Genomic DNA, 14176 nt, shown 5'->3' with positions numbered 1-14176 from the left:
TTTTCTTTCGTGTGCGATATCATATAAATAATGATCCGTCCTGTTAACAAAAATCATGATTATTTTATGTGTAATTTTTTTTATTTTGACCATTTCCTTAAAACTATATTAAATTTTACATATTTTAATTAGAATATTTTTAATATCTTTACCTTTTTATTTGAAATGCAACTCAATATTTTTTTAATAATTATAACAAAATATTTAAAAAATATTTTTAGAATTTGTTTGAAAAATATGAAAATTAAATTTTAAATGAAAATTATCCTAAAATATGATAAGTTTTGATGTAAACGAAAACTCAAATTATGTCAAAAATAATGATATTCAATGATAATAACAATTCTAATTGATTATTTTTTAAAAAATACATTTACAAAAATATTGTCTGAAAGAAAATTCATTTATCTTTCAAATATAAAATGAAAATATTATAATTAAATATTAAAAAATATAAATAAAAACCATAAATTTAGCAAATGACAACTGAGTTATATTATGCTAAAAAAATTTTTCTAACAATTTATCAAATGACAAATGAGTTATGAGCAAATAATACCATATAATTTTTAAAAACATAGCCATTCTTAAATATTTTTTGAATAAATAATTATTTTTAAATTTAATCAACTGAAAATAATATCTGTACAATTGTGTGAGTCAAATTCTAGTTTTATTGATGCATGTTATATATTAGTGCTGCATGTTTTAGGTAACATTTTAATGATGCACGTTCTTAAAAATCTCCATTATTAAAATTATGCACGTAAGGATAACTCATGAGTTTTTTGGTTGATTAAATGACATTATGTCCAAATTTATTTAAGGATATTTCATTAAGGTAACTGAAAAAGACAAACAATAAAATAGGAAGTTTAAATTCATTTAAGCATATTTCATTTATGTAACCGGAAAGACAAGTAATAAATTAGGCAGTTTTATTCGTTTATGGATATTTCATAAATGCAACTGAAAAAGACAAGCAAAAAAAAAGAGTTTAATTAATGAAGTAAAAACATTTTCAAATGGGTACTTCTCTTTTAAAAATATAGATGAAATTCCACATCCTTTCTAAAACCCTTAATAAATGGGACAAAAGACCAGAGTTTTTGATTTTATGGAAACATATTATATCGATCAGGGAATCTGGTGGGGGATGATGACGGGAACATTTGTTCAGTCGATAGTTTTGACTTGGATGATATGCAAAACCAATTGGGACAAAGAAGTGAAGAACCAAAAGACATAGTAGAGTTAGTAAACAAGATACTACTCACTGAATATTGTTCTAATCATTTTCAAAAAAATATAAAAAAAGAATATTTGTTCTAATCCGTTGAGTGATATGTTTGTAGGCTGCACTGGCAGAAGAGAGGATAAGAGAATGGGGAGGAATAGAAGAGAAAGAGAATCTTGTGAACAGGGCCGGCTTAACGTTACCGGAGGCCCACGGGCAAAATGGGGCCCAAAATTAGGTAGATATCAGATATTATGTTTCCTTCTCGAGTTTTTCAACTCACATATAACATAAAACAAGTATTTCTATTTGATTTCTCAGTTAGAAAGTTCTGTAATATTTATGTTTTCATACTGTAAATCTAAACCAAACGTGCCAAAGCCTTTAAATATAACTTGATTTGGAGCGGGCCCCAGGACCGCCCTCCCTCATAAGCCGGCCTTGCTTGTGAACTAACAAGAGTTTCACTTCAAGACATTTTTGTGTCCGAACCAAAAGGCACTTTTTCAAACAGCTTTTAACTTTTATCTATAAACATTTTGACTTTTGAGAATTGGATATTTATAAGAAAAGTTATCAAAGCACGTGAACTACTAATCTGAAGGAACCAATTGGTACAAAAGTTGATGAGTAGATTCAAACATCTCAAGATCAAATCTAGTTTTTCCATTAGTAGAATTGAGAAAGTGTGACCGTCATGAGTTTTCAAGTGAGAACCCCTAGGAGTACTACATTTCTCTCTAATTATTTGTTAACCTTTTTTTTTTTTTTTTTTTGTGCGACATTATTTGTTAACCTTAGTGGTGAATGTGTAACAATGTAGCAGGAACATTTTGTTTACTACATTTTTATAAAAATAAGCGGCCCAATTATTTATTTTATATCAGGGCCGGCCCAGTTGACCAAATAGAGAAAACATAGATTACAATGCACATGTCACAGTGACACAGTCACGTTATACAGTCCTTGTCTTTCTTCATTAGATTTTTTTTTTTTTGTAACCGAGTGTCCTGGTTCCACCGTGGTGGTCCAGACTAGAGACCGAATCCTTAGCGGCGCTCACCCGAGGGTGGGTCATGGCCAGGCAGCGGTGTTCGGTCTTGGACGCTAGAGCAAGTCCGCATGTAAATTCCCTGGTGGCCAACGTGAATCGAAGCCGAATCCGTATCGGGGCCGAATCTCCCTCAAGACCACTAGTCCAACTCGCGCTGGTTTCTTTCATTAGACTTTTTAGATCTCAAACATTACAGATTTCATACTTTTTCCACAAAAGTCTCAATCTTCTTTATTACTAATAGAACATGCCGTTTGCGTGCAATAGTTTACTAATTTAGACGAATGATTTTTAAACTCGTAACATTAGATTCTGGCTGGTTCGGCTTAAAATGTTCCAAAGTCTAGGTTTGAGGAGAGGTCACCCTCAACTCGTAACATTAATTTAGCCAATGTTTGCAATGGCATTTAGAGATTTGTGAGAATCACCCTCAACTTCGTGCACACAACCAAAAAAAAAATTGGAATATCGAGAGCTTTCAACATACATTTTGTCACGTTCATGAGAGTGTAATCTCGAACTGCCCACGTAAATTTTGTCATGTTCCATATCTTACTTGGTCATAACTTGGTCTGTGTATTACAAGCTTTCATTTTCTATTAGTTTAAATGACATGCTTTATTAAAAATAAAATTTCATTCCACAAATGTTAAAACACTACCATTAAACAATAGTATCAACGTCTTGCGCATCTTGAACTAATCAAAACCAAGATGTAGCACCAAAGAGAACATACACAAATAAAGAAAAACAAAACCATGTATCAAGATTGAAACTAATCTCGATGACTAGTATTGGTATTAACTCAACAAGTTTTTTAGAAAAGGTTTTGAGGAAAGATCTCACCTGGTTTTCCAGCGAGTTTGGGGTCTTAAACTGATCTACACCAAACTACGGCACGCCTCGACATCAGCTGCATGCGTAACCAACAGAGAGTCGCTTACACTCTTGATCACAGCATCCAAGACTGCTTTCTTGAACCACTCATCCTCCATTTTCATTAGAATCTCTTTGACCACCTCGAAACCAGACGCACTGGCCATAACCAAACTCCCAAGGATCTCCCCAAAGTTGTTTGGCGCCTTTGGCAGATCGATTCCAATGTCATCAAGCATAGACCCGTAAAGCAGACAACCACTCCCTATGTCTTTAGGAGTTAGAACGTTCTTAGAGACCAAATGTGCCAAGAGATTTGCAACTGGTGTAACGCACGGTGGGTTTTTCTCCAATCCGAGGGAGATAGCTTCCTTGACGAGCTCGGGATGGTAAGATGGGGATTTCAGTTCCTCTACGCATTGCAATGCCTCATCCAACAGACGGACATTGAAATACTCTTCCAAAAGCGACTTGGTCTTCCTGCTGAGCACTTCTGAGTTCAAGCTAGTAGCAGCCATAGGAGGAGCCGCCACCTGTGGCTGTGGCTTCTCCACGGCTGGTTTGGCCGGGGCAACAACAGCTTTAGCCGGTTCAGCACTGTTGCCTTGCAATAGGGCACTTGGTTTACCATTCAAGATACCACCGCTTCCCTGAGGTAGGAGCCTTGAATTAACCGACAGCGACTTGTTCCCCTGGCATACCAGGCATCATTCCTCCAATGCCAGAGCGTCCAAGGAAGTTTCCAGAGCCAAGAATATCAGCATCCGCACCGGCGCGGCTGTTGTTATTCCTCATATTCGACATTGCACCAGGGCGCAACCCAAGAGTCTTTTCTGCCTCTGAATGAATCTCAGTGATTTTCTTGGCTTTCATCTGCCATTTCACAAAGCACGAACAAAACATAAGCAAACATAGATAAATCTCTTACATATAGAAACGAGCTCTGTAAATTCTTACCTCCTCACGCCTTGGTACCCACTTGTTAGCTCGCAGATCAACAACATTACGGACCATAAATCTCAAGCGTGGCTCTAACATCGGGTGCACTGCTAGTTCCTTCAAACGGGTGAAGTACATGTCGTTTATGCTTCGTGATCTTAGGCTCTCATCGAGTTGTTTTCCAATGGTGATGAAAACTTGACAAAGAGCCTCAACATCTTCCTCTGCTGGGCAATCTTTATCGTCGGATCCTAAAAGCTCCTGCGACCAGACACAAACTTACCATGAGCTCTACAGAAAAAAGTATTACATGAAACTAACTTTTAGCGGTACAAAAGCAGAGCGTGAGTAGTTATAATAATACCTGGACGATGTGATGAACGATCTTCTCAGGCACCATCTTCTGCTTCAGAAGTTCACCAATTAAACGGATGTTTCCTAATGTCCTGAGCTTGGCCATCCTTTCCTTGTCCTTGCGCTCCATTTCTTGCGATGGATCAGTCATCAGTCTGACTTCTTCCTTCAACTTGTCAGCGCCTTCAAATTGTTCTTGGCAATTATTCAAAAGCACTCTTTTGAATGTTATTTCTTTTCCTCCGGCTTCCTCTGATGGGAACGAAGGCAGCTTTCCGTTGATATCAAAACACAAAAGAGCATACATCTGGCAAAATGTGGGCTCTAGTACGGCCTTCTCAAAAATCAGCTGGATCACTCCCTGAAATTTAAGAATAAAACCAAATCATGCCATGAAGAGATCACTACAAACAAGCTAATGCAGACAGAACTGGAGATACCTTTAGAATATCCGCAGATGTGATGCCAGAGTCAATTAGTTGACCCTTAAGAAGATCATACTTCTCAGGAGTCATCTTGTTCAGAATACTGCAGAGAAGCAGAACTATAAGACTCAATCAACTATATAAAGCAAATAACCCCAACACACAAAGATAAAGTAATGAAGAATGCAATACCCTTTCACGGTCTTGAGAACTTGATCCTTTTCTGAAAGAGTTCCTCTTTTAGCTGACCATGGGACCTCTGCTTTCACAAGGGCAGGAGGAGGGCCAGACTGTTTCAGCAAGTTATGACGTTAGTTACAAGCAATAACCACCTAAAAGCAACCCAAGTTATTGTCAAAAAATAAAATGTCAGAAGTCAACACTCACCCCTTGGATTGATCCAGAATACGCATCTCTAGATTCGCGTTGGTCCTCCCTTGACCTGTCTTTACTCGGGGAAGGAATTGGTGCACGAGTATGCCAATCACGGTTATCAGTCTCCGAGTAACGGTTTTGAACTTGAGCTGCAGGCTGAAAAGAGTAAACAAGAAAGGGAATTAAAAAAAATTAATCTGAAACAATTGACATAATCAAGAAAACTCGCAAAGCATTCAACAAAGCAGTAAGACAGTCACCTTGTTTTCCGAACGGCCCCAGCTCTGCTCTTCGCCAAAAAGATCAGATGCAATATCCTTACCGAGCTTCAGAACTTCATCAGAGACTTGGCTACCCTGCAGAACCAAAATGATGAATAACTAAGCGAATATTTAAACCAGAGCAATACAATTTATTTGAACAAACACAAAAAAAAAAAGAAAACAAAAGAAAGGGACGCATGTCTACCTCTTTAAGCTGAAGAAGCTGTTCGCGAGTGAACCGCACAATCTCATGACCCTCAAATCTCGAGTCTCCTCTCTACAAAACAAAAAAAAATCCATTAAAACGTCAACTTCAGAATTAAAAACATGGCTAGACTCAACACGCATGTGTTCTCAAATCAATAACATGTACGTAGGGTCCTTTATGAGCATCAAAGAACTTAAAAGAGTGCCCACCTAAAAAGTAATCAATCTCTGTCCATATTTACAGCAAGGCCGCATTGCTTAAGCGCCCCACCAAGAATTAGGACATTGCATTGTTGTGTCTCAGATTCCAAAACTCAGATTCAATCCAAAACGAGAGAAATAAAAAACGGAATCGAATTTACAGCTAAAAGTTCTAGAAGAAGAGCAAACGAATGAACAACCTTAACGGCAAAAGAAGGAGCGTCTTCGGCATTGGTAAGATCAGAGGAGGAAGAGGAAGACAAGGCAGAGCGTGGGGCGAAGATGCTTCCTCCACGACCTCCTCCTGGCCTCAAGCTCAACATCACTCTCGGAATCTTTCGCGGTAAAAGCTAGGATGGTTGTTAGTAGGGCTGCACAATAGACGCAAACGATCAATGGCGGAGGCTACGTAACCAGAGGAGTGAGATGAGAAAGGAGTATTTGAAATGAAAGAGACAAAATTGAAGAAGCGTTACCTGAGAGAGAGAGAGAGGGAGAGAGTTTGTGTGAGAAAGAATGAAGGAACGAACGCGGCGGAGAAGCGTATTGATGCTTCTTTTTATTTTCGTTATCAGCTTCTCCCCCTCAGGCGTTTTTAGGGTTTGGGCCTTTTATTTATTGGGCCTGATAGTACTCATACGGTCCATTGTTTTAAATACGTAATTTAATTATAAGATATTTCCAGACTGAAATTGGAGAGGTCTGTGTATTGTGTACTCTAACCTCTTTAGTCTTTTCTAATTGAAATTGGATTGGCATCTGCATTGCTCTTGTTACTTGAGTCGCTGAAACTTGTCAACATCTAAAGCTTGCGACTGAGGAAAGTAAATACTTCAGAGACAGAAACTTGTTTTATTGTCTTGGTACCAAACAAGGAAGTTCTTCGGAAAGCTCAAGAACCACTCCCTAAAAAAGAAGAAAAAGTCAGCTGATGATGAAGTTTCAGCGACGGGACTGCAACTTAAGGATACATGATGCACAATTGTCTGAAGATATATTATCTGGTAATAACAGTGAGTTTGATAAGTTTCGGTATAGTTCCTTTTATTTCCATGTATGTGAAGATTATTTGAATAACAAGAAACCAAGACTTAAAGAATAATCACTTATGAGTGATGTAATGTTACATTATGAGTACAAGATGACTTGTCTTGCGGCCAAAACAAGTCACTACCAATAATCTCCGCAAGAACAAGCACCATCTTTGAAATGGTGGAAGCGGTTGGCGTCTCTTACAACTATCACTCTCTCTGTGATCTTCGAGATGAGTTTGGTTACGGCATGACAGTCTAAACAGACCCTGAGATTCTTTATGATCCGAATTTCAGTTCCTGGTTCGGTGACAATGAGTCCAAAGGCAATGGCTAGCCTCTCACTATGAAATTTCACCATCAGCTCCCTTTCTTCCTCCTCCACGTCGTGCAAGGCCAATTCAGTCTCCGGTTGATACCCAGCTTCCCTCATCTTCCCTTCGAGCTCCTCTAGCTTCTCATATATTGCTTTTACCTGTGGATGTGACTGATCACCCGAGGTAAACACATGAGGCGTCTCACCAATTTCTATCAAGGTATAACCAGGAGCCTTGGCTAGTTTCCTCTTCTTTGCTTCTTGTCTGACCGTAGCAGCCTGTGGATAGTTTCTATCAGCCGAGTGAATATTTGACAGCAAAACATGGTATCCAACATCGTCTGGATCCAGCTCAAAGAGCTTCTCGGAGACGGTACGTGCAAGGTTTGTGTCTTTGTGAATCCTACAAGCTCCAAGCAGTGTCTGCCACACGGAAGGATCCGGCTCAACTGGCATTGCCTCTATGAACTGCAACGCTCTCTGCAAATGTCCTGCTCGGCCAAGAATATCAACCATGCAAGCGTAATGCTTCACCGTTGGTTCAAAACCATACTGGTGGATCATGGAACTGAAAATCTCATCACCTTCCTTGACCAGGCCAGCATGACTACAAGCGTAGAGAACACAGAGGAAAGTGACTGGCGACGGTGCAACGCTGGAGTTCAACATCTCAGTGAAGATATTCAGAGCTTCATGTCCATGTCCATGGAGCCCATAACCGGAGATCATTGTGTTCCATGTAACTTCATTCTTCTTCGGCATCAAGTCAAACAACCGGCGTGCTTCTTCAATGCTTCCGCACTTTGCATACATACCAATCAAAGCAGTAGACACATATATGCTAGACTCAAAATCGCTACCCCTTACTAAACCATGCACCCATTTCCCCAAGCTCAACGTTCCTAACTGCGCACAAGCCGATAGAATACAAGTTATCGTGATCGGGTTCGGACGAAACTCAGACTTCTGCATTTCTCTGAACAGAGATATCGCGTCCTCTGTCAACCCGTTTTGTGTATAACCCGAGATCATTGCGTTCCAAGACGCCAAGCTTTTGTGCGTACACTCATCAAAAGCCTTCCGTGCTGATTCCATCTCGTCCATTTTACTGTAAACCGTTGTTAACGCGGTTGGGACAGATTCATGAGACAAGAAACCTGATTTCAAGCTGTAACCGTGAATGGCATATACAAGCATAAGATGACCACCAGAGACAGGGATCAAACTCACCAGCGTGCTTGAGTTCAACCTTTCCCCCGACAACACCAGCTTTCTAAACAGCCTTAACGAGAGCTCAGTCTCGCCGTTAGAAGCATACCCGTGAATCATCGCATTGTAAGCCACCACATCCGGTGCACAAAACTCTCGAAACAGAGCATCCAAAGCTTCAACCTTTCCACATTTCGAGTACAACGAGATGAAACCCGTGAGAACAAAATCGTGGGAATAACACCCTGTCTTCATCGCGAGACTATGGATTAGCATCCCAACCCTCAGCTCCTGCAACTCCGCAACAGCAGGGAGTATATTCAACACAGTCGTCGAGTCCCAACGAGTACAGCTCTCGTTAATCAAATCCCTAAAAACCTTAACAGACTCCTCATACATCTCATTCTCTCTGTATCCACATAACATAGTATTCCACAAAACCACGTCTCTCTCAGACATTCTGTCGAACACCTTCCGTGCATCATCCACCCGCGAAAACTTGAAGTACATCTTGACGGTATTGGACCCGACGTGTAGTTCCGAGTCAAACCCATCAACGACCGCTTGACCATGAACAGAACGGCCAGCTCTCTCGTCATGAATACTCGAAGCGGCGGAGATAGCGTACGTGTAAGTGGAGCTATTGGGTTTGAGGTCAGTGTGTTTCCTCAAGTGGGAGAAGAGAGAGAGAGAAGAGTGAGGCGATCCGTTCTTGGAGAAGCCGAGCATGAGGACGTTGAAGAGGAAGACGTCGGGTTTATGGAAGGAGAGGACGAGGTCGCGAGCGTAAGGGATGGCGCCGAGGTCGGAGAGACGTTGGGTGAGTTTTGTGAGTAGTTGGATGTCGTTTTGGTGGCCATGGAGAATGATCTGAGCGTGGGTTTGGGCGAGGTGAGAGAGTGAAGTTGATGTTTTGAAGAGATCGAAGAAGCTGTTCTTGTTGTTGTTTATCACTGCAACGGTTGTCTCGGCGGTGGCGGCTGTTACTGTCCGTAGTAACATTTGCGTTTGAGTGAAAAGGAAACGACTCATTTTGCGTTTCTTACATTTTTATTTATTTAAACGTTTTGCATCAAACGATTACATGATGCGATTAGTTATGATTTATGAACAATCCTAAAGTTAGTTTTTGTTATGAATCGTTTAAAGTTTAAAGTTTAAACTAATCGACTCTATATAAATAAAACGCCTCAAAGAAACCTTACATCAGAGTTTACAATTAAATTGGTTTTTTCCTCTTCCTACGACTTTCGAACTCTCGATCTTTCACTTCCTTCTTTCCCTATGCTAATGTTTCATACACAAAAAAAAAAAAACAAGGAAAGATCAAAAAGAAAAATGTGAGGGCATCAAAGAGCAATTTACAGGTGATGATTAGTCATCAGTGTTGAGGGAGTGGAACTGTAAGTGTGTTATTTATGGCCATGGAAACTTGCTTTGTGGCAACACTGGAGGAGTCTCCTCCTCTGCATCTTCTTCTCCTTCTCTCCTAGTTTGTATCAGATGAGTCCTTAGGCTACACTCTTTTATCTGTTCCATGCCACCAAAACTCGGTTTCAGTTCATTTTTTTTCAAAATTCATTCTACACTAAACTACTGGATTGTTTTTGTTACCTGCATGATGCCAGTGGAGGCCAGAAGATCTTCGCATTTTCCTTGCATAGAACTCTCTTTTGCAACTACTACAGCGAGTTCTGAGACCATTTTGTTCATCTCCTCCACCTGTAACAATTATAAAGAGCAGTGAGAGTTATGAAGAGGATAAACATTGGACAGTAGATTTACTAAAAAGGTCTCTCACCTTGGAGAGTAAAGACCAAATGGACGATCCCATAGCCTGCATTACATCGAGTGCCGAGGACATAGCTGCTTTCAAAGACTCTACGTCCGCCTGTAGGAAGAGAAGTTATAAAATGATAACTATATTCTTGATCTTTCTGAAGGAATAGTAACAATGCATACCTTTGTTCCTCCAGTAGCTGGAAGGCGGAGAGTATTTGCTTCTAAATCTGCTATGGCTCCAACTAGAGAACTAACATGCTCTCTTTCAAGTGTGGCCCATTCTTCAAGGCTCACCATCTACGCACATACTTATACATCAGCATGGTTTAATCTGATGTATACAAAGCCAGTATACAACACAGAGAAAGAGGGAAAACGTACTTGATCGTTTAATAGTGAGTTGAGTTTGATCTCTAGCTTCAGCTGTTGTAGGCCAATCCTTTGGCTGGTCACATCATCTTGTAGTTCTGATATCGCATGCCACACATTAAATAGTGTTTCCTGAAATATCAAAACTTGAATTTTCAGAGATCAATCAGTTGTGGAACCGTTAGAGAGTAGTATTATCTACCTCGGAAGTTAAACGTTGAATGTACATGGCAGCTTCAGCACGCGCAAGTACAAACCGCCACTGTAAATACCTATTGTGGAGCAGACGCAGTTGATGAACGTCTTCGATGTAGTTTGCCTTTTTGCCTTTCTTCACATCCGTGATGAAGCTGAGAACCGAAGTTGCGGTGGTACTGATTGATTGTGTAGAATCGCTGCTTTGTCTTATCCGGGAAGGACTTACCCCTCTTGAAGGTGGAGTTGATGGTCTCGCAAAAGAAGAAGAGCTTGTCACACGCGAAGGACTCAACCCTCTAGCAGGACTTACACCTCGTGCAGGACTCAACCCTCTTGCAGGGCTTAGTCCTCTTGAAGGACTCACTCCTCTCGAAGTACTCATGCCTCGGGAGAGAGACGACGAAAAAGAAGTTCTACTTGGTGAAGCAGGGCGAGATAATGGATGCAGCTTGGCTACAGCCGTTGCTAAGGACGCTCTATCTAACGAACTTGCAGACAAAAGTCTTTGAGCTCCTGAACTTCGCCCTATGTTATTATCTTCCGACTTCGTTGGAGACAGTACATCACCGTTTGTAGAAGTTTTATGCAAAGGTTTCGAGCCGTTGGACAAAGGCAGTGACATTCTCCTAGGAGACGGTCTCATTCCAGGTCCTGAAGTAGACAGACCCCTTGAAGCCTTGTCTCCAAGATCCAAACTTCTGTTTAGTGAGTTCCTTCCACCGATTCTACTAGGCCACCGGTGCTGTTCTATTAACCTACTGTGCTGACCATCCACAGGTTTCGAATTCTCTGAACGATCAGATGCATTGTTCTTCCCTTTCAACGGACTTACTTTCCTCTCCGGCGTAGGTTTCCTTGACACAGATACCGTTTCAGCCTTCTGCTTCTGAGCTATATTAGAAGAAGGTCTCAACGTTCGGTCAGATGAAGAGCTACTAACCGGTCTCTCCTTCTTACCAACAGGGACTGAGACAGAAGAATCCGACTGAAACGAAGCGCTGAGGCTTCTCATAGTAGAAGGCCATAAGCTCTCAGGCAAACGACCTGTGGATAACCGCCTAGATGAAGCTGGTAAGTCTATAGACACGTTAGGCGTGGATGGACTAGTGGGAGATGGAGGTGTTGAAGGACGACGCTTCCTCTCAGCGGAAACAGCTCTTTTGGCGGATACGGATTGAGAGGTGGAAGAAACAGTAGGCCTTGTGAGGCTTGGGGAAGGGCATCGAGTGGTTCTGGTTGGTGTAGGTGATCTGTATCTTGAACTGACCTCTGTTGCTGTTCGAGGACGGCGAGTGGCAGTGGACGCATTGTTCTTATCTGATGGAACAAGTCTCCGTCTTGTAGTATCTGTTGCTACATCCATTCAAAGCTTTAATGAAACAAACTTGCATTGATTGGATTCAGGAGCTCATGCCTCTAGTTTCTTTATACTGCAAGAAAGTCAAAACACATGAGGAAAAAGTAAGATACCTCGCAGATAGACAGTGCAAGAAAGATATATATTTTTAAAAAAGAACAGTAAACAAGAGAGAAAGGTGGGTTTAGTTCTAACTAGTTAGTTGCAGTTTAACAATATCAAGAAAATATTTTTTAATGGAAGATTTTCTGAAAGAAGAATCTGCTGCAGTGTCCTTATCACAGAAGTGCCATTATCAGACTGGCTGGAAAAAAAAATTAAGGGGACCAATCTTCTTCTTCGTCTTTCCAATAAAGAGAGAAGAAAAAGAACAAAAGAAACTTACTGAAACTAAGCAGCTTGAGAGATTTTAATAATCTGTGTGACAATATTTGACAATAAGAAACTTATATAACAACAAACACATAAGGACATTTTGCAGATTATGATGTTTCTCCAGTTAGGGGACCACGTTTGTGTAAGAACCAGGGATTGTATGATGAAATGCAGTAAGAGTGATGATTCGTGGTGTTTGAAAACATTGACCAATTTGAGAAAGTGAAGGAAACTCACAAAAGAAAACAAGAAAACACTATTATTATTCAGTGTTTAAGACGAAAAATCCAAAAAAAAATAAAAATGGAAGATTTGTCTGTTTACAGACCGACTTGTGTCTCTCATGACACAGACTCTTCGTTAATCAAATTTAGTAATTTTCCTAAGAAACAAACAAAACATTTTTTTCTAAGCAAATTCACGAAAAGCCGAAACAGGAATTACGTGTCTTAAACCAAACATAGATTTGTATCAATAATCAAACCACACAAAAAAAAACATTCTTTGTCCTAACTCATGAAATCTCAGATCGCAAGTAATGAAAATTCATGATTTTTAGGGTTCTTTAGATTTTGGGTAGAATCAAAAATTGGGAATTGATAAACCAAAATGCGAAGATCCAAGGAATCTCGAGCTCGGGAATTAGAAAATTATCTTACCAGGAAAGATACAATCTTCAATGCCTTTCGAGATTCGTAATGAGGAATACAAACGCGATCGGAATCACAAGTCTATTGCCGCCGGCGATGATGAGGAATGCTCGTGAACAATTAAAAAAAACGCCAGAGGTAGAAGAATTTGATCGGGCGATTGAAAGATCAGAGAGAGATAAAGATTAATAGTAAGAGAGAGAGAGAGGGCGTTATTTTCGCGCCACCTAATTTTGATAATTAAAAGAGTTTTCTTCTTCTCTCTTTTGCTCGTAGAGAGGTCAGTAACAAAGGAGACCAAATCATTTAGTTTTTATATTAGTACTAATAAGTAGTCATTATGAATTTCCGTATTTTTCCTCTTATTTATATAGTTTTTGAAATCATTTGGTTTTGAGTTAACTTTAGTTTCCCAGTAAAGTCATCATTCATTCTTGTGTTTAACTACTCTGAATCAAAATTAAAATAGTAGTATCAAACAACTTCAATATCTTTATTAATAGTTGGTTTATCAGGTTCAGTATATAATTAGTAACCATCATGTAAGACCATCTATTTTTTTCTCTAAAATAAAGTAATTCTATAATAGAGTTGAATGTTGCTCCAATTATACTTTATTTTATAGTGAGAAATAGAATGATGAACAAAAAAAAATTACTCTATATATAGAGTAAAAAATAGATTTACACTATTATAGAGTAGAAAATAGAGTACTATTGAAGTATTTTTACTTTAAACTCTATTTTAGAGAGAAAATAAAGTAGGATTAGAAATGCCGATACAATAATATTAATTAAATCAAAGAAGCTCGCATATAAACAGCTCTCAAAGACGAGATAGATAGCGTTACATTTAGGTGATTGTCAACGTCTGATAGGTTGTCTGCACCTCCCTTATGTCACGCATACGTTCCCAAATTACTTCAAACATATCATAATAGTGATCATGAGTTTGTATC

The 14176-nt window shown here is 39.6% G+C and overlaps 3 protein-coding genes and 1 non-coding gene across 5 annotated transcripts; all 4 read right to left on the bottom strand.

The window, feature by feature from the left end:
• Window positions 1-2908: 2908 nt before the first annotated feature.
• Window positions 2909-6706, bottom strand: LOC103854967 (eukaryotic translation initiation factor). The gene is given in 11 exon segments (XM_018653757.2): window positions 2909-3857; window positions 3859-4040; window positions 4125-4367; window positions 4471-4821; window positions 4901-4988; window positions 5078-5175; window positions 5273-5416; window positions 5521-5616; window positions 5729-5800; window positions 6132-6305; window positions 6413-6706. Coding segments are annotated over 10 exon segments (2082 nt in total). The 5' UTR covers window positions 6255-6305; window positions 6413-6706; the 3' UTR covers window positions 2909-3172.
• Window positions 5889-5992, bottom strand: LOC117129173. Its single transcript, XR_004452794.1, has one exon. It is a non-coding gene; the product is annotated as a small nucleolar RNA snoR103 (small nucleolar RNA).
• Window positions 6707-6963: 257 nt separating the features above from the next.
• On the bottom strand, window positions 6964-9567 carry LOC103852396 (pentatricopeptide repeat-containing protein At4g30700). Its single transcript, XM_033274804.1, has one exon. It carries the CDS (start codon window positions 9517-9519, stop codon window positions 7102-7104), a length of 2418 nt encoding a protein of 805 aa, XP_033130695.1. The 5' UTR covers window positions 9520-9567; the 3' UTR covers window positions 6964-7101.
• A 74-nt stretch (window positions 9568-9641) lies between these two features.
• On the bottom strand, window positions 9642-14058 carry LOC103852406 (AUGMIN subunit 8). 2 transcript variants are annotated; one of them, XM_009129313.2, is made up of 7 exons: window positions 13228-14058; window positions 10841-12266; window positions 10651-10770; window positions 10450-10566; window positions 10289-10378; window positions 10102-10209; window positions 9642-10017 (listed from the first exon to the last, which is right to left on the bottom strand). In XM_009129313.2, the coding sequence occupies exons 2-7, from the start codon at window positions 12197-12199 to the stop codon at window positions 9904-9906; spliced, it is 1908 nt and encodes a 635-aa protein (XP_009127561.2). In that variant the 5' UTR covers window positions 12200-12266; window positions 13228-14058; the 3' UTR covers window positions 9642-9903. The 2 variants fall into 2 exon arrangements, with proteins under 2 accessions (XP_009127561.2, XP_033130717.1); XM_033274826.1 differs by lacking the exon at window positions 13228-14058 and having other exon boundaries at window positions 10841-12382.
• Window positions 14059-14176: the final 118 nt, after the last annotated feature.

Source organism: Brassica rapa, chromosome A01, assembly GCF_000309985.2.
Source record: "Brassica rapa cultivar Chiifu-401-42 chromosome A01, CAAS_Brap_v3.01, whole genome shotgun sequence".
In the NCBI taxonomy this organism is placed as follows: Eukaryota; Viridiplantae; Streptophyta; class Magnoliopsida; order Brassicales; family Brassicaceae; genus Brassica; species Brassica rapa.
The sequence above is the reverse complement of the archived record's forward strand: the minus strand, read 5'-3'. Positions and strand labels throughout refer to the sequence as shown.